We start from the raw sequence: 25184 nt of genomic DNA on the forward strand, positions 1-25184 counted from the left end.
GGCAAGGCATGCTGATATGTGTAGTTCATCAATAGCTGGAGGGCCGCTTACTGCATACACACTGACCGATATCTGTCAGTAACGTCACCCCACTCAGTGCATGCAGTCCCTGACGGTACTGTTAGAATGTGCTCCATGTATAGATTTGGGGGGGGGGGGGGTCTCCTTAATGACCCATGGCTGTCACCCAGCGTGTACCCAGCTTATTGCGTATCAGAATACTTTATATCCATGTTTATAGCATGTTTCTGTATAATTGCATCATTTATGTTGGCGGTTAAAGATTTTTTTTTTTTTAATGGTTTGACATTTTAATTCTATTTATTTATCTATTAGACAGCCGTGAGGAAACTGTCCTCGGGAGCATCCTGTTACCGAGCTATGAAATCTTACCTGCCAGTCCGCGGGAAGTGAAGAACCGAAGGTTTAGTTTTAAGGTACGTTTTATATTTACAATCTATTGTCAGATATTAGGTGCTTTTATGCAGTCAACACATCTGCATAGTATTAAACATATGTTGATTGTGGTCATTCGTGTCGACTCAGTCACCGCTTGTGTGGCTGAGCCTTCAAAAATATCACTAGAAAAAAGGGGAACATATTTCTTATGTCCTGTTCTGCCCCAAAAAAAGAATGAGAACTTTGTAACCAATCTTATTGTACTCCAATCTTCCAGGCGGAACACCCTGGCATGAGGACCTATTACTTTGGAGCCGACACACAAGAAGACATGAATGCCTGGATCCGAGCCATGAACCAGTCTGCCCTGGTAGTCGGCAACCATAAAAACAAGTATGAATATTTGGTGTCTTGTTTGATCTCTGGCGTGTCTGGGAGACCACTGAAGTCTGTGCATAGAGAGTCTCCTATAGTTTCACATTGGGCCACAGTCAGATTCTGAATGAATTGGTGAATAAACTTGATGAAAGGAAATGATAAAGTAGCCCTGGTTTTTGGTTCTGTCCTGCAGAAACAGCGTAACTGTGGGAATGTGTACCAGCTACACACTGTTTCCTGGCCATGATCATGGCACCTAAAGCAGGAGCTGTAACTAAGGAGTTGGCCAGGGTGGCACTTGTCGGGGGCACCACTGGCTGAGCCTGCCAAACAGCCCAGGTCATTAACAGCATAACTAGGTTTTTTAGACTACTTTGTGCAACACTGCCTTCATGTTACATGAAGTTAGTGTACAAGGTAATACCCCCTCTTTATGGTTTCTGCTTCAGGTCACACCCCCACTATACTGTCAAACTTTTCCCCCTTATCCTAATACACCTCTGCTGTCCCCCGACTTCCCATCTTTCCTGCCTCACAACCTAAACCTCCTGCCACTGATCAAGCACAGTCCCTTCCCCTCCCTCCCTTCTTCCTCCTTCTCTCCCCTATGGAACCCAAAGTCCGTTGTCCCTCCATCTCCTAATGTATATTACCCCTCCTTTTTACATAAAAATGTTTACAGGCAGGGTCTTCAATAATATGCTCTCTACAGCACAGAGGCCAATTTATAAGCAAATCTATTATATAGATGATAGGGGTATGTGGGGGGGCATTAAGTCCTTCACGTTGTCAGGGGTGCCGCACCCGTAGGTACAGCCCTGTCTGAAGTACAGATCCTATTGGTTTACTAGTCACTATAATAGATGCTGGTGTATAATGAGCATACTGCTGTTCTCCCTTCCTGCAGGAATATCCATGGTCATTGCATGAATCCTCAGGATGAACTTTATGCCAGCTATGAGGATTTCTCTCACTCTGAAATAAATACGGCCGGTGAAGATGGAAAAAGCGCAGAGTCTCTGGAGATTGCTCACCTGTCTGATACCAGGTCGAACGATGGAAGCTCCAGTCTCCCAGAACAGGACCAGAATGGAGACCTGGAGAAAGATAGCTTGTTCAGTGGACTCCGAGAGTCCTTGACAGATGCTATACAACACTACACATCCATATCCCTGAACGGACCTGTCCCCCCGCCAACACCAGAAAGCACTGTAAAGAATATGGAGTTCACGTACAGCAGACAAGAAGTGGAAAGCAAGATGTCTCAAGAGGGAAAGGACTCCATTCCCGAGGATGACGAGTGGGTTCCATTTCATAAGGATCAGCCCCCGGTAGAGTAAGTATTGTTATGTTACAGCATCAATGGCTTAATATTTCTTTTCACGTCCATTTGTGCAAGTCTAAAAAGCTAATTTGTCAACTCTGTTGCATATGCTTGTTAGATGTCTATGGTTTTTAATGGCAATTCTATATTTTGTCAGGTCTCCCAAAACTAGGAGTCCTCTTCGACATCAGAAGGGATTTGAATGTCCACATGATGAATATTCCTCTCCTCGCTCACATTCTACTCCTTCATCTCCTGCCGTTATCCCTATTCACGTATATAGAGCAGACGTTATTGAGAGGAACTGGAACTTAAGGAATGACAAACTAACTGCACAAACTGAAATTCAAGATGTAAGAAACGTTACTCCACTTTCTAGCTCACAATCAAAGGCCACCACATGTCCGTCACCTGAAAGGGTGGAATATGTAGTTCAGAGGTTGGTTAAGGCTTCAAGATCACAATCTCTTCCACCAACTCCCTCAGAGGTGTCCAGAAACAGAATCAGTAAGAGAAGTCCTCCTCCTAATATGAAGTATGGAAGCCCTTTGATTTGCGACAAATCTCCCCACTATGCAGAAAACACTACGTCACCTGTTGGCAGTCCTACTAAAAAAGAAATGCCTTTAACACCAAGTCTCAGTCCAAAAATACAATCTCATCAGCATAGAACCACTTCAAATGAGGACGTGTTTGTTGCTGTGACTGGTTCTCCTTCGCAGGGCAGGATAACTGTCAGATCCAATACACCGATTGGTCGGGTGGACATAATTCCTTCAGAAGACAGAGTTCCAAATCCTGCAAATATAAGGCATAAAGATGAAAGAGTAGGCGAGTACTTTGTAACCAGCTCCAGGACCAGAAATCACATGGTCAAGTCGGCATCAAGACCACAAACTCCGTCCGATCGGTATGATGTTTTGCCGTCTGATGACCCCTTCTCTGCCTCTACAGTGGCAAAGGGTTCTAATCGATACGCTAGGAGATCGCAGCCTTTAGGGGCTGAAGACGAAAGGCTGGTGGATGGATGTGGCGTTACGTTGCCTTCTAGAGGTCATGGTTATCCTAACAGCAGAATGCAAATAAGGCCAAATGCTCCATCCGAGAGGATCATAGCAGAAGAATTCCCTACAGAACTCGCTCTTACTCCATCACTAAGAAGATATAGAAGCACAGGGCCAAGGGTAGGTGAATGTCTCTGGAAATGAATCCAGTGTCTCAAATCATTGTGGTATTTGCAAACAGATGTACTGTAATTGGTGATTTTATTTTCACGTTGTGCACCTCATACAGTACAGAATGTGTTTAGTAGTCATATTCTGTACACTCAAATAAGAGCTCTTCTTTTTATTTTTTTGTATGTGTAAAAGCAAAAAGACAGGTGACCTACATTTTATACACTTCCATAGTATAAATATTCCCTCCTAAAATAACACAATGTAAAAAAATAAAATATATATATATATATATATATATATATATATATATATATATATATATATATATATATATATATATATATATATATATATATATATATATATACACTTTTTTTTTTTCTTTATTAATTTGTGTCAGTTAAGTGGGCCTGCTATGAACTTCATCACTTTCACATATTAGCCAGAGTACAAAAAACACACCTAGATACAAGGGTCACATCCTACAAACAGCTTTTGTTTCCTGTAGTAGTTCTACAGAAAGTGAAATCAATGGAAAGCTTTTGAATAAACTTTTTTTCTGTGTTGATAAGTTTTCCATCTCCTTCTGCCAACAGTATTCTGAGAGGTCATTCCTCCCTCCAGCAGTATGTTCTGGCCGCGGTCTTGGCTGCTCTCCGAGGCACCTGTCCAAGATGGTGAGTAGCGTATTGTATGAGAAATGGACACACGTCTGTAATATAAAGGTCATTAATAGTGAAATGCTGATGTGAAAACTCATCTGTGCACCGGTATCTGGCAATTATTTGCCTAGACCTGTGGTTCCCAAATTGGTCCCCAAAAAGTCCAGGTTTTAAGCCAGAGGCTGAAATGTGTAGGGCACGTGTTTGTATCACTTGTGTAAAATGCCCTCTGATTATTACAGATAGCCAAGTGCTTTTATTGTGTTTATTTATTAAAGAGATTAAGGGGGATATTCAATCGCCATCGAGCATCTCCCGTGGGGGAGATGCTCGACAGGCCCTATTCAATGCTGTCTTCCCCGACAGCATTGAACAGGGTTTCCCGGCAGAACGAGCCCGACATCTCTAGCTGTCGGGCTCGTTCTGCCGGGAAGTGACGAGCTGCCGGCTGCAGCTCGTCACTTCCCGGCCGCAACTCGCGGCCACGCCCCCTTCTCGTCCCGCTGCAGGCGGGACATTGAATCCCGCCTGCATGTTCTCGGTCGAGCTGACCGAGAACAGGACTGGGTCACGGCGAGCAAGCTTGTCTGCCGTGACCCGAAGATTGAATACCCCCCTAAGGCTGGTACACATATTATGTGTTTCCGGCTAATATGCTGGCTGATACATCCTGCCACCCGTACAGACTGCACGATGCAGTGGTAATATGCCATGCTGCATATCTTCTGATTGACCACGCAGCATGACCAATCAGAAGATATTGTGTATGAATCGCAGGAGTGCACAATACAGTGTACACAGTGGGCGGTATTCAATGCCACGGTGAGAGGGTTTGTACGGCGAGGGTGGCTTTTTCTGGCAGTCAGTATTCATCTCACTCCCCATAGCGAGGTTCCTTTGCCATTTGTCTCCTAGCCTGTTCCCTGAGGTGAGGTGGAATTGGCGAGTGTGGCCATTAAAACGGTGGGGGACTCGCTGCATTTGCGGCGAACCTCGCCGTTTAAGGAGATCCTTTCCATCTTCTCACGGTGAGGATTCTGCCCAAACATTGAATACGGCATGGCTTTTCCTTGCCAAAAATAAGCCATCCTCGCTGTACAATTCCCCTTGCTAGCCGCATTGAATACCGCTCACTGTACAATCCAGCAGACTGGTTGTTTTTAATGAAAAAGACCTAACCTGCCAGGATTGTGCCGATGGGTACCTGGCCTAGGTGTGCTGTGTGGCCTTTATAGAGGTGAAAATGTTGCCTATCGCTCATGTAAAGGTTGATTTCCTATGGGTTCCATAGGCTTTGAACTAAAATATAAATAATCCATACTGTTAGCAGACATGTATAAGAAATTAGCAGCATTTACATAATATACTTCTAAATATAATGTAATTAAAGGGGTATTCAATTAGTCACAGTAAATGAATGCTGCTCATTGATCCCTGCGGTATCCCTGATGGCTGGCAGTATCATCCGGAGGCAGGACCATAAAAAGCCCAATAACTGACCTGTATTCACAAACGCAATAACACATGGATCTGGGAACCAGTCCTGGGTGGGTGCCGGGTAACTCGCCAGCAGTCGGGAGTCCAACAGTCATTACACCGACGTCTGAATCCCGACTGCTAAAAGCCCGACAGACGGGCAGCGGCTATTCTCCCTCATGGCGGTACGCGACCCCCATAGAGGGAGAATAAAATAGATGGCGAACGCAGCAAGCCCACAAGGGGCTTTGTTGCACTCCCCCTGCTGTCTGAGTCCCCGCAGTAGGGATTCCGACTGTCGTTGTGTTATACCACACCCTCCTGGATCATGTGTTTTTTGCATTCAAATGGCTCCAATTTCACACACAAAAGAAGACAACTGATTGAATTGGCCAATATATTTATGGTAAAATACAGATTCCAACCTTTTCATGATTAATTGCATTCTCTTGTATGTCTGATACTGTACATTTGCAATAATTTGCACACAGGCAGAATATGGACTTTTCCATACTACATAGGCGAAGGCATGCTACAGTATTCTAATTTATTTTGTGAGATAATTACCCTTACCTAGAACTCTGCTACATTGCACCTAGACACCTTGATGGCTAACCTTGACACTCCAGCTGTTGTTGAACTACACATCCCAACATACTTTGCATCAGATTTAGCATGGCTAAATAGCAAAACTGAAACAGAGCATGCTGGGATGTGTAGTTCAACAACAGCTGGTAGTTCAAGGTTAGTCATAAAGAGCCTAGACTGTAGCTGCTCTTAATAGTCTGGGCGTAGCACAAGAGTTGAATATAAAATGCTGCATATAAATTATATATCTTTTCGTTTCAATGATCTTGAATACTACTATTTTATTCCATGTTCTCTAGTGTCTAGCCTGCTTATTGTCCCTTCCCGATATTGGCACAAATATGGCATTTATCATGTAAAGGAATCTACACATAAAGCCCTAGAATGTTAAGTGCTATGTACTTTTATTATTCTTCTAAAAAAAAACCTATTATTTTACAGGGCTCCACTAGTTACTCACAGTTGCCGCCATTACCTCCCGTTTCCAATCGTCCACATTTACCTGCAGGAAAGAGGCTGTCGCTGAGTGCAGTGGTGAGGATCACATCATTTATTGTTCTGTTTCGGCATTCATATTTTTTTTATTTTTTTTTAAATTGGCTGTATATGTTGTGCTGTATATGTTAAAAGCACATGAAATGTAGCACTTTTAATTGCTTCTATTATGTTTAACCTGTTAAAATAGTTGTATATTTTGGCCTTCTAAACCCTATTCTGCCAACTTTACCTGTACAGTTTTGCGCAGAAGTATTTTAATGTGCGTTAACCATGAATTGTAGAGTTGCATCAATAAAAGCTATATAGAACATTTTGTAAAGAAAGTTACAATTTTCAAAAAAGTGTGAAGGTTTCCCTGCAGCATATATGGAAATTATTCGACCACCCTATAACAGTGCAGCTTTAAGCAGCCATACACCAGAACGATGTGCACCCAATACGCACAATTTCGATGGGTGAGGGATCGTGTGCACGGTCCTGCGGGTGGAGTAGTCGGCACTCACATCAGACGTGCTGCACATCTGAACCTTCGGCTTCCACTGCGTAAGCAGATCGCATGTTCAAATACGATCGCTCGTTCAACCGCACTTATGACCTGAACACGACCAGGTCATATGCAGGTCGTTCTGGTATATAAACCAGTCTTATTCCAATGTTTGGGACTATGACTGTTGCCACTTGAGACCTGGAGAAAGCACAAATGCTCCACAATTCTAGAGCACTTTCCGTACACAAAATGCTTACTCCGTTTCAGATGTCATTTTAAGAATATGTGGGAAATACGTTTTTAATTCTTGTGGAGCTTTCAAATTTGCTCTACGATTACTCCCGTCCAAAGCATACCTCCCAGTTGTACTCTATTTATCACCGTTATATAGCTCAAATTTGTCCACATCTTGTCCAGCGTACTAGGTTGATTGGATAAACGTATGTAGCCAGCAATAGGCACTCTGGCTTATATCAGACAGCTCAGAGCTAATATTGGCGGAGAATACATTAAGTGAGGACATCAGTAGTAATGAGTCTCCCAAACCTTCAGGTTTAGAAAGAAATTGTTTTAAAAATGTGCTTTCTTTATGGCATTTTAAATGTTTAGAATTTTACCCTAGATTTTCTTTCTTAAGGTTTTCCTTTACTTAACCATTCATTTTAGTTGGCTATGAAGTTACCTCCAGGTACATTGGACAATTAGCACTAAGGACCAGATGTATCAAGCTTCAAAAAGTGATCAAATGGAGAGTGATAAACAACTAGCCATTCAGCTCCTAACTGACCTTTTCCAAACCCGTACTGTGAAATGGCAGGTGGGAGCTGATTGGTTGGCTGTTTATCACTCTTCATTTTATCACTTCTGAGGCTATGTGCATCTGGCCCTAAGGGTAATGCCAGCAGCTAATGGGTTTACCCAGGGCGAATCGTCAAGCCAGCATTTATCACAGATTATACTTCAGTTGCGTTTAATCCCTGATAAACAGCCCGTAGATCCAGGATAACACTTGCGTCTGGGAAGCTGCCCCAGATCTCCTGTATTATCACCCGAAAATGGGACCTTTTTTGCATGGAAAAAAACTGGTCTCTGATTGGATAGCCCAATAGTGCGATATATGACTGATGATCGTTATCAGCCCTTTTTTTTTCCAGGTGAAAAAGCATTGGGGCTAATTGGATACCCCCTTTTTGTGTAGATGAGGGGTAGAACTACTGTACCAAAAATGTGGCTGCAATGGAGACCATTTGCCATTGTAATTCTTTGTAGTCTGTTTGGATTTCTTATACTCCTATATTATCCCAAATATTTTACCTGCCACAGAATGTACCTGCTGTAGTTGTGCCTAATAATAATATTTCTGTACTAGTAATTCCATGATTTATTGCAGCAATATTTAAATTTGATTGACTCCAAATTTCATTTTACATTGTATAATATGTATCCAGACTTGGCGGCTATTCACGAACTTGCAATATATGACCAATATATTCTCTTGTTCTTGTAAACGGTCTGTCACAGGACTGTCCAACCTGTTCTGACGCTACACAAATAACTGTGGCATGCATACTAATAACTTGTAGTTCTGTCATCCCTGAAGAGTTGCAGGTTGGTCCGGCCTGCTCTGACATATTAAACAGTGATGTATGGTGACGCATCAGGGATAGACTATATCCCTTTTGTTTTTCTTCCTCTCTGTACTCTCATTGCAGTTTAGAAAACCTCTGTGCTGCTGTGAATGTGTGCAACCAGTGTCTCCTGCTAAATACTACTCATAAGCACTTCAGTCTCATAAGCACTTCAGTCTGTTGATAAAGTCAGTTTGCATTAGTTTTAACTCTAATTTCCTTTTTTTGTTTGTTCCTAGCCATCGGGTCCGACACCATATAGGGCCCAATATCCAGCACGCATGGCAGAGCAAAGTATCGATGTGAGTATTTTTTTTACAATTACCCTGAAAAACGGAAACATTCTAGAAATTGCTTTGTTTCCATTATAGGTGGTGGCATGTTTTAGTTTAATATTGTGATCCGTAACCTTGCAGAAGTTTAGTTTGTAAAGCCCCGTACACCTGGGGCGACCTGGCTTTTTCCACTGAGCGACGAGCTGCAGCACATTTCCTCTTTGGTGCACCCCAATAGTACAAATCTTTCTGTTTAGAAAAAATAAATAAAAATGGCAGCACTGCATACACCACAGCACAGGAACTGCATAACGTGGGGCGTTCAGTGGATAAATAGTTTTAGGGGTTTTTTTGTGTGTGTGTGTGTGTTTTTTTATTTTTAAGCGGGGGTTAAAAAACATAAGCAATAAACTACTATTTATTGTAATATATCAAATCTTGTGAAATATCTAGTTCCTCAATTAACTTAATTGTTTTGAATAGGTTCTTCTAAATAAGATGTGTGGTCAGGATAAACTTCTCATTAGCATTGAAGAGGAATCTTCTCACCTTCAAACTGAAAAGGTAATTTTTGTGTTTCTATGAAATTCTTCTGGAGTTGCCATAAGATTGGAAGAGGTCCAACTCAGTGGTGGAACTTGTGGGTTGTGGACCCAGGTGCAAAAATATAATATGGGTCCTCCTTCACCCCAACCCAAGTTCACAATATGCAACACTGCAGTGGGTGACAGGGAGAGGCAGCAAATGACAGGGTCAGCAGTAGGCACTTTGGTCCTCAGGGGCCCCGGTGCAATGTACCTGCTGCATTAATGGTAGTTCCACCTCTGGTTCTACTACTACGTACACTGCACTACATGCTCGGCACACTAACCACAATTCATGTTGAACATGTGCATCTAAACCACTACAGCGTAAGGTTTAGGCTATTTACACAGTTTAGGACAGTGATGGCTAACCTTGACACTCCAGCTGTTGTTAAAGTACACATCCCAGCATGCCCTGCTACAGTTTTACTATTTAGCCATGCTAAAACTGATGCAGGGCATGCTGGGATGTGTAGTTTAACAACAGCTGGAGTGTCAAGGTTAGCCATCACTGGTGTTGGAGAATGTGTACACTTCCCTCCCCCCACAGTGACACTTCCCTCAGGTTACATATACAGTAGTTTGTTCTGTTCTGTAAGATTGCAAGAACTGTAAAAACAAGCTTTAAACCTTAGTCTTCAAGTGGAAACATCAGTAAATACATTTAATTGTCAGGATATTCAACATGCAGGACTCCAGCTGGTGTGGAACTACACATCCAAGAACACCAGGGCACTCTGAGATGTTTAGTTTAACAGCATCTGGAAGCCTACACGTAGGCGGTGCATATTTCTGCTGACAAAAACAAACTCTTTAATTGAATGAATGCTAGCTGGGATTGGTCACACGCAAAATTATTTTCCCATCTCTCACCTTGTAGTGTGTGGAGCGTAGATGTGATTCTAAGTGTGCGGGTCAGACCAGCTTTTAATGCTTAATTGTTAGAATATTGGCACAGATTGAACACTTCCCGGCACTCCTCTGCTTTGTGATTATATTGGCGCCCGGTGCCTTCCCAAGCACTAGCCCGACTGGGTTGGCAAATATAACTGGAAGATTGGCGGCACTCGGACGACTTGAAATAACTGGAGACCACACAGGTTCAAGATCTTTCGAGATTTAATCTCGTCATCCTGATGACGAGATTAAATCTCGAAAGATCTTGAACTTGTGTGGTCACCAGTTATTTCAAGTCGTCCGAGTTTCGGAGCTGAGCCCCTTTGTCAAGGTGTATGGTTACCACATACACCTTGACAAAGGGGCGCAGCCCCGAAACGTTGGATGTCTTTTCACTTGCTGTGAATACACTGGTTTTTACAAGACCCTCGAGTGCCAGTCTCTTTCTTCTATTATCCTAACAACCTGATGGGCACCGGGGCAGCTGACACAGAGGAGTGAGTGCCGGACCGCACCGCTATTGCATTTGTCTGTAGCCTATGCAGCTGGTATGCTATACGTCTACCGTCATGAGGGTATACAAACACTAATATTGGGTGCAAAAAATACACTTCATACCCAGCATATTTTAGCTTATCTACATGTCTCAAAGTTATATTTTTAAGAACCCTCCTCCCTTCCTGAAGTTTTGCAATGTTGTTTTTCTCCACATTCTGCCTCTAACTGGAAAGAGGCTACATAGCCCATACTTATATATAGTCCTCTTCTGACGCAATCCTTGTGCGACATGGCAATATACAGATGTGTCCCCATACACCTTCGCTCAGGCCTGGGACTTTGCTACATAACTACACCAAGTGTCCCATTGGAAGGGTCTTTTTTTTTTTTTCTCCTCAAAATATGCATGTTATTCACATTACTAATATGACAAATGTACACTGTAAAGATACACTGACTACTGGCACTTCAGGTACTTCTGTTAGTGATTCCGGGTAAAAAGACCTCATTCTGTGTAGAATAATTAAGGGCACCTGATACAGTGTGAGCGAATTAGACCCAAATATTAGGAATGTACCAATCCATTCCCATGGTGGAGCATCAAGAGTCTTGCACCATATGGCAAAAATACACAAGGTGAATTAGGACACAAATTCATGATGCAAAGACAGAGCGTAGTTCATTGCTGTGCAAGCCCAATAGTGGTTACCTTTTATATCTAGTTTTTGCATTTCTATTTTACAGTTTGAACTTTTTATTGATATTTTATATTGTGCTTATTAGGAGAAACTGGAGGATGCTCTTCAGCTGACACATCAGCACCTCGAGGAGTTCCGGGGTCAGGAGCAAGTGGTTGAGAACATCTGGTACCAGCAGAGGCTGCTGCAGGATGACCTGGTATACGTGCGGGCCAGGCTGTGTGACCTGTCTCTGGTGGGTATATAGCTGCTCACAGGATTTGAAGAAACTGAATTTGTTCTATTTGTGGCTTTCACCCACATTATGGTTGATTGGTCATTAGTCAGACATCGGAATCGTGACTGCCGGTACTCCCAACAGGGGGGCATGTGCAACAAAGCCCCTAGCAGCCCGCTATTCTTCCTTTTATGGGGGTCATGGCCCCCCACGAGGGAGAATAGCCCCTGTCAGTTGGGATCCCAACTGTCTGGCATTTAACAGTCCGGATTCTGATATTGGAATGATGACGAAATCCTAACGGACGGAGCGTAATACCCGGTGGAAAGGCTCATGCCTGGGCAAACTCTAAGTAATACAATACTGAGAAAAGCTTCAGGCTCTGGATGATAGGAGACCATATTTAGGTCAGTAGAGGTTGAGACAATATGGCTAAAGGTGAACGCGTGCAGATTTGTTTGCTGTCTTTTAATAACTTTCTCATACGTTACCATTGACGTGGATGCCAAATGGTAACCGTAAAGTGTGCCAAGTGCAGCAGTAGCGGATTGAGGCACCTTGCCCAAAGCATGGCGAGCAACTACACTAATTTGGAGGTTGTTAAATCTACAAATTGACGACAAGAAAATCTGAAATACTCATGTTGACCATTTCATGTGTCAATCACCTCCACATTGACCACCTTGTGTATGACCACCTTGTGCTTGTCTGTCTTTTGGGGTCAACCTAATATACCACACCCAAAAATATCCTAAACTCACAGAAAAGCATTGTTGTGATTTTATTTTAAATCCTAAATGACGCTAAACCGACTGTAAAAGATAAGAATAATGACGTGGTCATAAACTACTAGTGAATTTGACTTTTGTTATGTTTACAAAGTTAGACTCTTTCAACTTTTTGGTGACACTGATAAGCAACAGCCTCCTAAAAATTGCTTCCTCTCCTAGAATGCAAATGGCAGCGCTCATGTATGTTCTTTCTCTTACTCAGGAGAGGGAGAGAGCCTGGGAGGAGTACAGAGTTCTTGAAAATGAACTGCATACGGTGAGAGAGACGTTGGAGCGTGTCAGTCAGATTGGACACCCACAGGTACTAGGCACCACTTTAACCTGCCTCCATCACACGTTTCAGTCTATCTCAGTAAATTCCTTACCTAATAGTTTTATGCAAAACCTTTAAAAGCTTTTGTTCATTTATTTTCATGTGTTTTTATAACAGGACCAAGTCGCTGCTCAGCGAGACCTTTGGATGATCAATGACATCATTTCTGGTCTTCGGTTTAACAAAACCAATTTTCATATGCTTCCAGATCCTGCAAGACACCCTGGTATGGAATTGTAGATATATCTTTATTTCTCTCTGGTTGTATTCATTTTAGACTCCATTTTTATCTAGATTTGAGGTTTTATCTGCCGACATAGTCAATGTGTTTGTGTGTGCTGTACTATACTTTAAGTTTACATTTAAGGCTGCATTGGTTGTAGACCAATGCCGAATTTGTCTCTACAGTCTGTACTTGCGTATCTTATTGTCAGTGGTTTTCCCTTGTATGGATCTCTAGACTCGTATGCAAAGGGTCTAGCAAATCTTCTAACGAGGACAAGTTGCCCATTATAACCAATCTGATTATTATCTATCTTCTATTACATTCTAAAAAATTGTTACTAGAATCAAATTAGATTGCTATGGTGAAAGTCTCTCTAGTTGTCGTCTTGAGAAAATTTTGATAATTCTCACTCTAGGATACCAACTTTAATATCAGGGTGACCTGAAGATAAAGCAGTCCTACAGGGTCACTCAAACTCCAAAGTCTAAGGGGGGTATGCAATCTGGGATCACGGCTGTCGATCCCCGCCGACAGCCGTGATCCTGGCCTGTTTGCGGTCAGATTGACCACATAACGACAGACAGGATCCAATGTGTCACCTGCCGATGGGCACAAAGAGGGTGTGGCCGTGAAAACGGCCGTGGATTGTCGATCTGCGGCCTGGATCACAACAATTCACGGCCGTTATCGGCAGAACGGGCCCGACAGCTTCTGAAGTCGTGCCCGTTCTGCCGTGATCATGCATCAATGCTGTCGTTAATGACAGCATTGAATAGGGAGCCGCCGCTATTTCCCACGTCGGAAATAGCGGCGGCATATTGCATACCCCCCTAAGGCCCCCCCCCATTAACTTGCCCATATGAATTACTGTTTTCAATGTAATTTTAAGTTTACTAAATTGTAATGGTTTAAAAACCTGCTGCATTAGAAGCCTGAGTTTGAGCATCCTTAGGCCAGTTATGTTAGATCAACCATGGCTTGTACCTTCATAGACGGTAAGAAGGAACCAGCCTCTGAGACCTACCTCACAGATGTCATTCTGGAAGTGCTCACGGTTTTATTGAATTTCACCCTTATGGGGTATACAATTAGCTGTGGTAAATTATCGCAGCAAAAAGATCCCCTGGGGGCTAGCCAATTAGTCTGAGAACCCGCCACAGTAAAAATGGGCTTTAATTGGATAGCCCTATGTTGACAATCTGTGAAATAGCCCATTTGTGCAGGGCAGTAAATTACCGCCTGCAGTAGGATAGCCCCATAGTCTTGTTAATAATGAAATTACAGTTTTTCTTTACTAATTATCATTTTTTTTTCTAATATAATTCAGCCATGATGAACCCGCCTTCCCCAGCCAGCGAGACACCACCAACCTATCAGAGAAACATTATTTTCCATCATTCTGGTCTCCATCCTCTAGGTCCAAGAGAAAATCACAGTGTAAGTTATCCTAACTCTTGCAGGATTCTATTTCTATTTAAATCAGCAGAAGTAGAAATAGTGCCCCCCCCCCCCTCCTTTATTTACTATATCTTTAAATCCCTATTAATAATGGTGTGACACCCCAGGATATTGATTTTCAAGCTATTATTTTAACATTTCTGAGGTCATTTTGTGGAAGTATCTTGATTTTTTATAATGAATGTATTTAAATCTCTAAAGGAATCTGACGCCATTCCGCCCAGACCACCTCTCCCTAAGGATAACCAGACGTCTAACAATGGCGCAGAGGGGCAGCCCAGTGACCAGGTCAGTACAATTCTATTTCAAAACTCTACAAGACCGAAAACTGTCAGAGTTAATGGCACATATCAAACTTCGCTCTGATTACAAATATCAGTGGATCATTTTTATGGGATCGGGGTTGACATTGTGATTTAATTGGTGTGAACAGATGGGCCAGCGCATGTAAAGGTGCCCACGCACGCACCGATCCTGGCGATGGGGTGCGCGCTCCCACGGCACCTCATCGCACAGTACAAAAAGTATGTGCTGCACATACTTTTTGTACTAGCTTTCTATCGCATGCACAAGGCATACACATTGTGCTAGTTAAGCACAGAACACACACCGGGATCGATGCGTCTGTGGGCACCTTTACACAATTTCAAGATCACCCACTATTGTAATATCTGGGCTTCGTCTATCATCCTGATTTTTGTAAAGTGCCGTTCTTACTTTGATTTAACTACTGACGTGTTCCCCATAATAAATTTTAATGGGTAACTCATGGGATAATGGTTTTCCTATGCTTGGCGGATGCTGTGGCTATTTATATTTGTGCCAGACCGACAGCATTGCAGGAGACCTACTACAGATGTGTACACATACATCTAGCATTCTTGTCCTTCTAGTTACGCCATGACTTGACTCAAACAACTGTCTTCTCTGCAAAATCATGCAGATAGGACACACAAGCAGCTTGCTGAGTAAAATATGCAGCATGCCTATATTGTGTGCAGCTGCATACGAAATGCTACACTACATTGTTTTTCTGTATCTGCAGAAGAAATGCAGTACTGTATACAGGTATGGTCACAAACAGAATATAGACGCCGCATATATCCATCAGCACCGTCTGCTTGTGCTTCTTATTCACATAGTAATGCGAATAAGATGCATTTTCAGCAACAACACAACCACCCTACTCAAACCGAGTTGCACAGAACCGGTCAGCTCACTCATACCCTGGCATAGCCCACTGCGTGACTTATTGAGTCAATATGCACCAGACACATTTATAGATCACTTGCAGATGTGTTCTGGAGCCTCTTGAAGCCTAGATGCTAAGTAAGGAGCAGACTTGTTTACTGAAGTTCATGCTTACTCAAGAATTAATTTATTGCTCTTGTCTTTGTCCTTTTTTGTCAATATGGAACACCAGAATGAGCAGCCGGAGAGCAAGGCTGCACTTCCGTCATCATCGCCACCAAGTGGTGAGTTGTGTGGTTTTTCTTATGTATTTACTTTTTGTCTTTGTATTTCTTAATGTTTTTTTTTTTTTTTTTTTGACAAGAATTGGAGAAATGATTACAATTCCCGTTCTGCTTTCACCGTCTGCATTTCTTTTGGGCAGTTTCATAATATTCTATAAAGGACCCAATTTGTCCATAGATCAACGTGATGTTGACTGTATAAATTTTATGCACTTCAGTCTTCTCGCTGGGGCAATACTGATTTGCCATCAGACTTCCATGAATTGGCGCAGTCACTACTGAAATAGAAGGCAAACACAAACCATGTCCATGTGTAGATTTCCTTATGCCAGTTTATGCCTCTAGTATTCATTATTGTGTGACCACATGTATACACCTACTGTAGGGCTATATACCTATTTCTCCCTTATACTTCTTATTGTAGATCAAGCATCGCCCAGTAAACATACAGCAGACGTTCGTCAAGCTCCTTCATCCTGCCCGGTATCCATACCCTTGTCTCACAAAGTGATTCTCGAGGCCAAGGTACAGCATATCATTATTTTTTATTTTCTTTCTTTTAATTTCGTCAAAATGACCGTATGAACAGTCCTGGATAGTAAATATTCTGAAAATCGAAAACTTTGTTGGGATATTTGACCCTTTGAGTGCCAAGTGAATTTGTCAAAATAGGTGTTAAAATTGCCAAGCAAACCTTTATTAGGCTTAATGACCTGAAATGTAATCCTTCCATTTTTATTTTTTTTATTTTCATTTATTTAACAAATGTGAGTGACATGTTTTTAGTGGATATTTTGCACATCGCTCACAGATGTTGGCACTCAAGGGTTAAAATGGATCCATTTTTTTTTTTTTTTTTTTTTTAGGCTACATAACATTCAGTTCTGTTCTCACAGCACTCTTCTTGCATTTCAGTTACAGCTCTCTTACTCACCTACAATCTATGACTGCATCTCTTCTCACTCACTTCCCTATATTTCAGCTGTATTGTGTACTAAGATGCTTTGTGTTATGTCTACTTCTGTGTACCCTGTACTGTTCTAATGTGTTCTATATGTATGGCGCTGCGTACCACTTGTGACGCCTTATAAATAAAAATATAATATTTCGGTTATTCAGTATTCATAAGAAAGCGGATCCTTTTTTTGTTCTCTAAAACTGGGTAAACACAGTGTAGTGAGTGGTTAATTCCATTGTGTTCTTCCTGCAAGCACTTCTTTTTTACCGAGGAGAGAAGACAGATTTTATGCAGTGGATCAGTTATGACAAAGACCAGTTTAAATGATTAATGGTGCGAGTACCATGCTTTATGGTAACCTTTCTCACTGGCAGTGTTAATCCTGCTTACCTTATGGCATGCAAGGTATAGGGGGTATATATTTGGGGGGAATGGGTTTCAGCACATAACTGATGAGCAGTTTTGCGTAGATCGATGTTGAGAGAAAGAGAAAAAAAATGTCTATGTATCTCTTTTCTAACAACACCTTTTTTTGTTTTGTAGGCTTCACCCCCTAATGTTCCAGAGGTTGGCACTGTTCGAAAACAAAGGATGAGTGCCGAGGAGCAGATGGAGAGGATGCGGAGACACCAGGAGGCTCAGATCCATGAGAAACCTAAACCCGGTGTCACGGCACAACGTCAGAATTCCCAAAGGTCTACGACCGGTTCAATAGGTGGCAGGGTGAGTGTGAGTGACGGGTTAGCGATACATGGTTCTGTACTAACCTCCCGTTGTAAACCACATTGTAGAAATGTGGTTTATAATCTATTCTGCAGCTGAATCTCTTGCTGGTTTTGGTCAAATACCATATATACTCGAGTATAAGCCTACTTTTTCAGAACATTTTTTATGCTGAAAAAGCCCTATAACTTTCCTACCTTCTCCCAATGTGGAGCCATGGGGGTAGTCTCTGACTACTGACATTAGTTACAAGACCTTACTTGGTGTAGCAGGGTGCGTAGGTACATATGGTGAGGGGAGATGATAGGTACATTTGGGAAGGCAGAACACTCTTTTGCTCAAACATTAAGAATTCTTTATTCAAATTGTATCTTTGTGCTAAACTACTTAGGTGTGTGTTCCTATTGATGTGTACAGTTGTTGCAGTGTCTGAATATCCCATTTAAGATGGAATCCTTAGATCGGCGCGGTAATAATTCCAGTATGGATCCCTGCTAATTTGTGGTCTCCTCTATGCAGCTGAGATCCTCTTCCTCGGATTCTTTCCATTCTGGAACCAGTTCTCAGCCATCGGAGAAGGTGCCAGCAGAACAGAGGAAACCAGCACTGGTGAGGGTCACTGCCTCCTTTTACCCCAGCACAGCATCCACTCCGCAGCAAGGGAAGCCGGGAAGTGTTAATGGCAAGAAAACGGCCAATGTTGTAGTGCAGGAGGAGCCCATATACAGTGTTGTAATGGAACCTCAGGCTGAGCATGTCACCTCCACAACAAGCTATGAGATCTCCCCAGTGCTAAAAGTCACTCCTCCACTAAGAACCAGCAGTAAAATTGTCACTGCAGCCTGCATGCAACTGAAAAAAGATATGCAAGATGGCAGCCATGATAAACTGGGGGTAAGCGGTTTCATATACTGCAAGCACATATTTCTGTGTGTGTCTAAAATGTTCTGTAGAGTTGTCGGCAGCGCTGAAGTTTGAATTTCGTGGATCATGGTTTGAGGCTGTGTTACTGCAGTCACTGAATTGTGGAATCTGAAGGGATTAGAACTGCATTTACTGGAAATCTCAGTGTTATATCCACCATTACAGCTCTCATCCTCATGAGGGTGGACACTGGGGGTGTGGGATCATGAGAGGCAAGGGTTTCTAATAAACCCTTGCCTTCTCTTTATGCTGTTCTGCACTTTAAAGTGTTTGTGTGTGCACAGAACAATAGGTGTATCCACACTCTATACTGGACTTTAGGAACGTCACTGACATGTCTGTTCTCTAATCTGAGGCCGGTTTGATGTTGTAATGGCACATGTGTTAGTCATACTTGCCTACCTGACCCTCTCCATGCGGGAGAAAATGCTCTGTCCCTGGCCTTCCCTGGTAATGTATGATTGCCATCACCTGCGGTGAAACACCTTCTTATCAATTTTCTAGCTCCCCACAGGTAATGGCAATCATATATTACCAGGGAAGTCCAGGAACAGAGCATTTTCTCCCTGAAGGAGGGGGTCTGGTAGGCAACCATGGTGTTAGTACTGAAGGTTTCTTATCCTTTCAGCCTCGATCTGGTCAAGAAACCACAGAGAAAAAGTCCAGTCCTCATCCTGACCAGCTGGAAATGAAACCGAAAACTTCTGTGTCTCGAACCAGGTAATTATGTGATCTACCAGCAGCAAAACCTCATGCATGTGGTGTGTTTGGTCAGACTAGAGATTATTGAACGGACACTTGACAAACAGACATTGGTTGACCATAAGTGTCTGTATGTACCTGTTGGGCCTATATACTAAGCTTTGGATAAATAACCAACCAGCCCGTCATAATTTTTTTTTTTTAAACAGTCTAGAACATGGCTATTAGATGGCGATTGGCTGATACTTTACCTTAACTCTGGGCACTTTATCTCTCTCCAAGATATAGGAATCTTACTATGCCTTGGATAGAGATAACGTAGGGATTAAAAGGGAAAAGTGGCCCATGGCAACCAATCAGCTGCTCTGTATAATTTAATATTATGCAAATTACAGATCTTACCTCTGTGCCGATTGCTTGACATGGGCCACTTCTCCCGTGGCTCACTTATCCTCCCTTATCACTGCTTCATACATCTACGCCTGGATGAAAAATGTCGAGCTGTTTGGCTGGCAATTTCTTTCTCTCCACTTTACCTCTCCCCAAAGCTTAGCACTTTCTGCCCTGTTCCTTATATTGCAGTTTTAACAGTTGGTCATGTTCTATATGCATATGTTTCATGGTTGAAGGAAACAAAAAAGGATTTAATTTTAGCAATATGTTTAATGGTGGCAGAAAATCGCTGGTTTTGTTTTGGTGTTTTGTTTTATTAGTTAATTGTTTATCGGAGGCTAGCATTAATTTATTCAGTCAGCATCCTGAAACAGCTCTGTTCTGTTTAACATTTCAGCTCTCATGGGGATTTTAGCAGAGTTTCTGATGAAGGGTACAGCATCGCAATGGAGGGGGAGCGAGAACGGATTATGAGCTTATCCTACACACTCGCAGCAGAAGCCTCAGAACGCAGCAAAATAATAACAGGTAACATACTGTCATGTGACCTCAGCCACCCGCCCCTGGCACACTGTTACGGTCACATTTGCATGGGAACAGCCAGCTTTTTCCCATGACACGCTGGACATTCCCATGTCCCCACACCCGCACAGAAGCCAAGTGCATGAACATATGACAACAGTACTTCACCTTCGGTCCTCCGTGCGGACACGCGGGGGACCGAAGGAATTAGAATCAGGGCTATAGTAGAAACCACATTCAATATATGTCTGCACATGAAGGGATTGATTGAAAATCCTCAAAATAGTTTCCTAATCCAGAAAGCACATAAACTAAAATATACTGTAATCATTCTATGGAATTTTAGGAGTAGTGTATATAATATTGTTTAAATGTTCTTTAAGTTGATTTTACATGCAAACACAATTTTTCATTAAATGTTTGTATTCCGCTTTCAGAAATTTTTTTTTTTTTTTTTTTTTTTTTATATTTAACCATAAATTAATACTATAAGAATATATAACTGGAAACGGTACTCTTTACCTAGCACGGCGCCCACGATCTTGATCGTGGGCATCGTGAGGTAAAAAATCGTGTCGGTCGCGTCGTATGCGGGCTAAAGATGCCCGCACGCGACGCCCACGATTTCCCATTGAAAACCATGTTAAACATGGACATCGTGTCGGTCGCGGCCGGCTATAAATGTGCACACGATGGCCCCGACGCGATGCCCACGATTTGCCATAGGAATTAATGTTAAAAGACCCGATGGACACGATTTTCAGGTTAAATGGCTCAATGGACCCGATTTTAGCATAGGAAACAATGTTAAATGGGCCTTAGAGCCCAAATACTTACCCTGAACTCTGAAATGGCCCCCCCCCCAATTTTTTACGCCACCCCACGATCAACGTGAACCCGAAGCGTGGCGAGCGCAGCGAGCCCGCGAGGGGCGGCGGTACGCGTCCTCCGACCTTTTCATACCCCCACTATCCACATCGGCGTGGAGTTGAGAATAGAATAGTGTGGCGAGCGTAGCGAGCCACCGAGCCCGAAGCGTGGCGAGCGCACGCGGATACCTTCACAGCTAGACGCGTCCCCTCGCGGGCTTCACAGGTGTCCGCGTCGCCACGGACACCTGTGAAGCCCGCGAGGGGACGCGTTTACCTGTGAAGGTATCCGCGTCCCCTCGCGGGGCTCGGTGGCTCGCTGCGCTCGCCACACTATTCTATTCTCAACTCCACGCCGACGTGGATAGTGGGGGTATGAAAAGGTCGGAGGACGCGTACCGCCGCCCCTCGCGGGCTCGCTGCGCTCGCCACGCTTCGGGTTCACGTTGATCGTGGGGTGGCGTAAAAAATTGGGGGGGCCATTTCAGAGTTCAGGGTAAGTATTTGGGCTGTAAAGCCCATTTAACATTGTTTCCTATGCTAAAATCGGGTCCATTGAGCCATTTAACATGAAAATCGTGTCCATCGGGCCTTTTAACATTAATTCCTATGGCAAATCGTGGGCATCGCGTCGCGGCCATCGTGTGCACATTTATGGCCGGCCGCGACGCGACCGACGCGATTTCCATGTTTAACATGGGTTTCAATGGGAAATCGTGGGCGTCGGGCGCGTCGCAGGCAGACATAAATGTACCCGCGATGCCCGCGATGGGCGCCGTGATAGGTAAAGAGTACCCTGGAAATATTTGTATCTAAATCACTTTAATATTGCTTCTATTTTGGCTGGAAGTTTTCAGCAAAAGATTTGCTTCTCTGATAATGATAGGACAAAAGACCTATTAACGCCTAATCATTGTTGTTTTGACTTGTACAGCTACAGCGTTGGCAGACGAATGCGACACAAACAGTGATATCTCCACATCAGATGAAATGTATCCCTGGGATTTTTTTCTGCAAGATTCCAATAGCAAAAATCAACGTGAAGCCAAGGACCATTGCCAAGTGAAAGCCACCACCCATTCCCACCCGGAAGAGCGAACATCAAGTAAAGATGAGACCTGCTATTTCTCAAACGGGTCAAACCAGCGTTCTCCTGACACAGCCAAAGAAAGATTTAGTCATCTGCATTCAGACAATCAACACTATGAGAACTGGCCGGCCCAAAAACAGAGCGAGAGCAGAGATCACTGCCCAGTCACGAAACAGGAGAGTTCTGCGGTCTCCAAGTGTAATGGACAGGTGGCAAACTATGACTTTCTCATAGAGGACTTGCATTATAACCCACTGAGCATAAGCAAAGTCACTGACTACTGCAAGGAGGAGCGGGAGCCTATCCGGATCACACTCCTCCAGTCCAGCTTTTAGTTTGTACGGGACTCGTGTGAATGGAGTTGAAGAGGGAGGCTACAGATATGCGCATAGGATGGAACTCTGGGGGCAAAGGATGTTGTAATGAAGATGGAACCATTCATGTAGAACTACAGAAGATATATATTGAAGGCTCATGTAGATTGGTGGAATTGATATGTTGTAAAGATTGTCTGTGAATGTAAATAAATGTACATAGGGAGTCGTCGGAGGTGGAAATAAGGGGAGACTGTAAAAATGTTGATAACGAATGAAGATCAAGGAATGTGGTTTATGGACACTGGTAGGAAGTGTTTCACTAGAGAGAATTGTGTAAGGTGTTAAGACAATTTATTACCAGCGGTGGCCAAATATTGTGTAAACAAAGTTGATTTGATGGTGTAAGGATTATTCTATAAGGACAGTTGCACTAGCCAAAAGGTAGTTCTGTGTATGGTGACGCTGTGAAGTAAGTAGACTTTCTAATATGAAGGGGGTTTTAATTTTTGTCTGTGGAAGTGTATGCAATTTGTTTCAGTTGGTTAAACAAGCTGTGGTAACTTACATTAACTATATATGCGATTTTTTTTTTTTTTTTAAACTATGTTTAAACGCTCTGTTGTATAGAGTAGTGAGGTCATGGAATTTCATATTTTTTTTTTTCCTGGTTAGTTTTAATATGTGTATAGGTCTACCATCATTCTGGTGTAACCAGTACAATGGCCTCTGTTCAAGCTCCACTCTGGGTAAGCTGCACATTTTTTGATGCCCAGGCACTTAACTAGAATATGGGGGGGGGGGTGATTTTTTTGAATTTTGGACGGAGGTGAAGTACCAACCAATTGGCTTCTGTCAATTTACGGACTGTATTAAAACAATGACAGAAGCTGACTGCTTAATACTGTTTCTCTCTCCACACTCTATAAAATGACCTAAATCTCCCCCAATATCAAATGAGAAATACAAAGAGGAAGGGCTTGGCAATCCATGGTTACAAACCATTGATAGTTAACCACCAATGGCAGATGATTTTGCTATTGATGTCAATGGTTCTCTATCGTCAAAGGTACAATGTTCAAACCCCCCCCCCCCCCCCCCAGTTATGATAGAGCAGGGATGACCGTTGGAAGGTGGAACCAACAATTGTCCACCTATTGATGGTAGTATACAATTGAGATCAACACCAATGGTAACCATTGATGGTTAATCCACATATTGTAGGGGGGTCTCGAGATAAATAACTGAACAAAGCCTCCTCTTCTCACAGGACCTGAGTGACAGATATATGTTCAAGGGAAATATTTAATTAACAAATCAACTTAGTCCTATGACATAATTGGGTATAATCATTTTATATTTTAAACCATATACAGATTTTTTTTTGTCTTCCTTTCCTACAGTGCCTTGACCAGTCAACTAGTGTTTTCTGCTCTTCATAAGAAGGACCTGTATAATTTCAACTTGCACCCATACCATATTTTTGACTTGTCTCTACATAGAATGAGTTATATGCCATTTATACATTTTTTATTTTTTTTTAATTGCCACTAAAACCAAATATTAGGACAGTCTGTTGCCTTATTAGCATGCCTAATACTGTCTTTGCTGTAACCATTCCTTGTGCCAATCTCCTTATTTACTTCTTACCGATTTTACTTGTTTTTATAGTACCTGCAGAGCTCTGCTAACCATTTTATACCTTCTTTTTTATAAAGGAGAATATTGAAATTTACAAGGGAATGTGTTTAAGGCTTTAAGCTGTTTTTGTAAAATCTATGCAAGCTGCAATGTGCAAATAAAGCAACAAAGTAGGAATGTTTCTATGTTTCTGCACTCATTTATAACAAAGATGTAATCGAGCAATATCGTTCTATCGTTGTTTGAACGATCTGCCTAGTGTTTGTACACAATGGCTAATTATCACAATGATGTGATTAGCGGGGTGCTGCGATTGTAATGCGGAGGTGCTGCTGGGATCCCACTCGCAATGAGGATTTCATGGAAAAGGGATTGGCAGGGAGTGACCGTTTGGAGGTGTTTATAAAAAGGGGTATGGGTTAATTATGGCCGACATTCAATAGGTTGACCACTATTGGTCGACAGGCAAAGGGACAGCACAAGAAAACGTTTGATGTGCATTAGGTCGACATGATCAAAGGTTGACACACTGATGGAAACACTCTTAAAACATAGAGTTATAGAATATCTCAAAACCAGCAATTTACAGGATCCGAAACCGCATGGGTTTACTGGGGGAAGATCATGTCAAACAAATCTTATTGACTTTTTTGACTGGGTGACTAAAGTAATAGATCAAGGTGGGGCTGTAGATGTAGCTTATCTAGACTTAAGTAAGGCTTTTGACACTGTCCCACATCGCAGACTGTTAAATAAACTTGAAAGCTTGGGATTGGATTCTAAGATAGTTGAATGGATAAGAGCTTGGTTGCAGGACAGAAAACAGAGAGTTGTAGTAAACGGAGTACAGTCAAAGGAGGGAAAGGTTACAAGTGGAGTACCTCAGGGATCTGTACTTGGACCAGTGCTTTTTAATATCTTTATTGGTGATATTGCAAATGGAATTGAGGGTAAAATGTGCCTTTTTGCAGATGACACAAAGGTATGCAACAGGGTAG

The 25184-nt window shown here is 42.5% G+C and overlaps 1 protein-coding gene across 2 annotated transcripts in view; it reads left to right on the forward strand.

Annotated features, from left to right (window-relative positions):
• Positions 1-24367, forward strand: part of LOC146042574 (pleckstrin homology domain-containing family A member 7-like) — a 74992-nt gene extending 50625 nt beyond the window's left edge. The window contains exons 5-24 of one of the 2 annotated variants that reach the window (XM_083162628.1): positions 337-437; positions 677-792; positions 1685-2113; positions 2259-3285; positions 3876-3956; positions 6447-6539; positions 8858-8920; positions 9377-9457; positions 11656-11805; positions 12781-12879; positions 13009-13117; positions 14445-14554; positions 14777-14863; positions 15999-16050; positions 16475-16575; positions 17552-17731; positions 18251-18625; positions 19284-19375; positions 20148-20278; positions 22076-24367. In XM_083162628.1, coding sequence (XP_083018754.1) covers positions 337-437; positions 677-792; positions 1685-2113; positions 2259-3285; positions 3876-3956; positions 6447-6539; positions 8858-8920; positions 9377-9457; positions 11656-11805; positions 12781-12879; positions 13009-13117; positions 14445-14554; positions 14777-14863; positions 15999-16050; positions 16475-16575; positions 17552-17731; positions 18251-18625; positions 19284-19375; positions 20148-20278; positions 22076-22566 — 3968 coding nt within the window. In that variant the 3' untranslated portion in view covers positions 22567-24367. The remainder of the gene's footprint in view (positions 1-336; positions 438-676; positions 793-1684; positions 2114-2258; positions 3286-3875; positions 3957-6446; positions 6540-8857; positions 8921-9376; positions 9458-11655; positions 11806-12780; positions 12880-13008; positions 13118-14444; positions 14555-14776; positions 14864-15998; positions 16051-16474; positions 16576-17551; positions 17732-18250; positions 18626-19283; positions 19376-20147; positions 20279-22075) is intronic. The other variant, XM_083162629.1, reaches the window with a different exon arrangement.
• The last annotated feature ends 817 nt before the right edge of the window (positions 24368-25184 follow it).

This window comes from Crinia signifera, chromosome 19 (genome assembly GCF_055691185.1).
Source record: "Crinia signifera chromosome 19, ASM5569118v1, whole genome shotgun sequence".
Classification (NCBI taxonomy): domain Eukaryota; kingdom Metazoa; phylum Chordata; class Amphibia; order Anura; family Myobatrachidae; genus Crinia; species Crinia signifera.